Source organism: Tribolium madens, unplaced genomic scaffold (genome assembly GCF_015345945.1).
Source record: "Tribolium madens isolate multiple individuals breed KSU strain unplaced genomic scaffold, Tmad_KSU_1.1 Scaffold_7;HRSCAF=85;Tcas5.2_LG10, whole genome shotgun sequence".
NCBI classification, from domain to species: domain Eukaryota; kingdom Metazoa; phylum Arthropoda; class Insecta; order Coleoptera; family Tenebrionidae; genus Tribolium; species Tribolium madens.
In genome coordinates this window covers 5,407,043-5,408,246 of record NW_025401050.1, presented here as the reverse complement: position 1 = coordinate 5,408,246, position 1,204 = coordinate 5,407,043, and the positions used below count along the sequence as shown (strand labels likewise).

Genomic DNA, 1,204 nt, shown 5'->3' with positions numbered 1-1,204 from the left:
AAATTCTGAAAATCCCAAGCTTGACACGATTCTTGAGAGAGGGAATAAAATAAAAGACAGCCAGGCTAAAGAAGAAAAACAGAGATTTGTCAAAATAAATTATTGAAAAATTGAATTCGCCCGAATTGCACATAAAATTTTTTCAATGTCAATGCTGTGCCCTTGTTTGCTGAAAAATCTTAATCGATTCGCACAATTAAGCCTCTCATCAGCGTCCATTAACTAATTACAGTCTTGCCTCAACGTCCATACAAATCCAAAAAGTCAAAAAAAATCCCACCGACGTGTTAATGACATCGTGATCCATTCTACTCATCCCAATTAAGTCCCACATGTGATATTTAACGCTCGCCTTAAAAGGAAAAAATCCCTCCCGTGTTCATCCTTCACACAATACGCGCACTTCTGTCATCTTTGAAATTCAATTCTCTTCCCGGAGCACTTTCACTGATCCAATATTTTTTTCTTATATCATCCATTATTTTTCCCTCGCTTGTTTTTGACACACTTTTTCGCCGCCGGTAATGTCTTCTATGACCGTGAAGGGTCATTAAATCATCGCCAAATTATAATTATAAACGTATCATCGTGAAAAAAATTCGTCAGGGGGGGACAATCCCCCCCTGACGGGGTTGAACGCTATATAAACACCAAGACGATGAGAATCAAGTAGTCTGTGCTTGAATTTGACACGGGACTTGTGTGCAAACACAGTGGCCTATGACGAGAATTTATACAAAAAAAAATTGAGCAAAATGGCGAGGATTAATCAAGCCCTCAGTAAGTAATTACATAAAATTTTACGTAATTAATTGTAATTACCTCTAAGTTTATTTTCCCACGTAACCACATAAAACAATAAAGGGTAATCACATAATATGGGATTTATTGCATCCAAATTAAATCGTAAAGTTCAAGTAATTTTAATTGATTTTAATTAACTTTCAGTTTTCTTCACACTCCTCGGAAATATCCTGGTAAGTGGGTCAAAACACCAAATTGTAATTAATTATTTTATAGTTCTAATTTAAATATGCTACATTAATGTTTCAATTACTGTTAATTAATTAATTTTTCCAATTTTATTTTGTCCCTTTTGTAAAGTATTTACACAATTAACTTATAAAAAATAAACTAATTTAATTTTAATGAATTAATTAACTTATTAATTTAATTTGATTAGATCATTTAATTAATATAAATA

The 1,204-nt window shown here is 32.3% G+C and overlaps 1 protein-coding gene across 1 annotated transcript in view; it reads left to right on the top strand.

Annotated features, from left to right (window-relative positions):
- Positions 1-675: 675 nt before the first annotated feature.
- LOC123009865 (collagen alpha-5(IV) chain-like) overlaps positions 676-1,204 on the top strand; it is a 3,280-nt gene continuing 2,751 nt past the window's right edge. The window contains exons 1-2 of the mRNA XM_044406414.1: positions 676-780; positions 949-977. Of these exons, the coding sequence (XP_044262349.1) occupies positions 756-780; positions 949-977 (54 nt within the window). The 5' untranslated portion in view covers positions 676-755. The remainder of the gene's footprint in view (positions 781-948; positions 978-1,204) is intronic.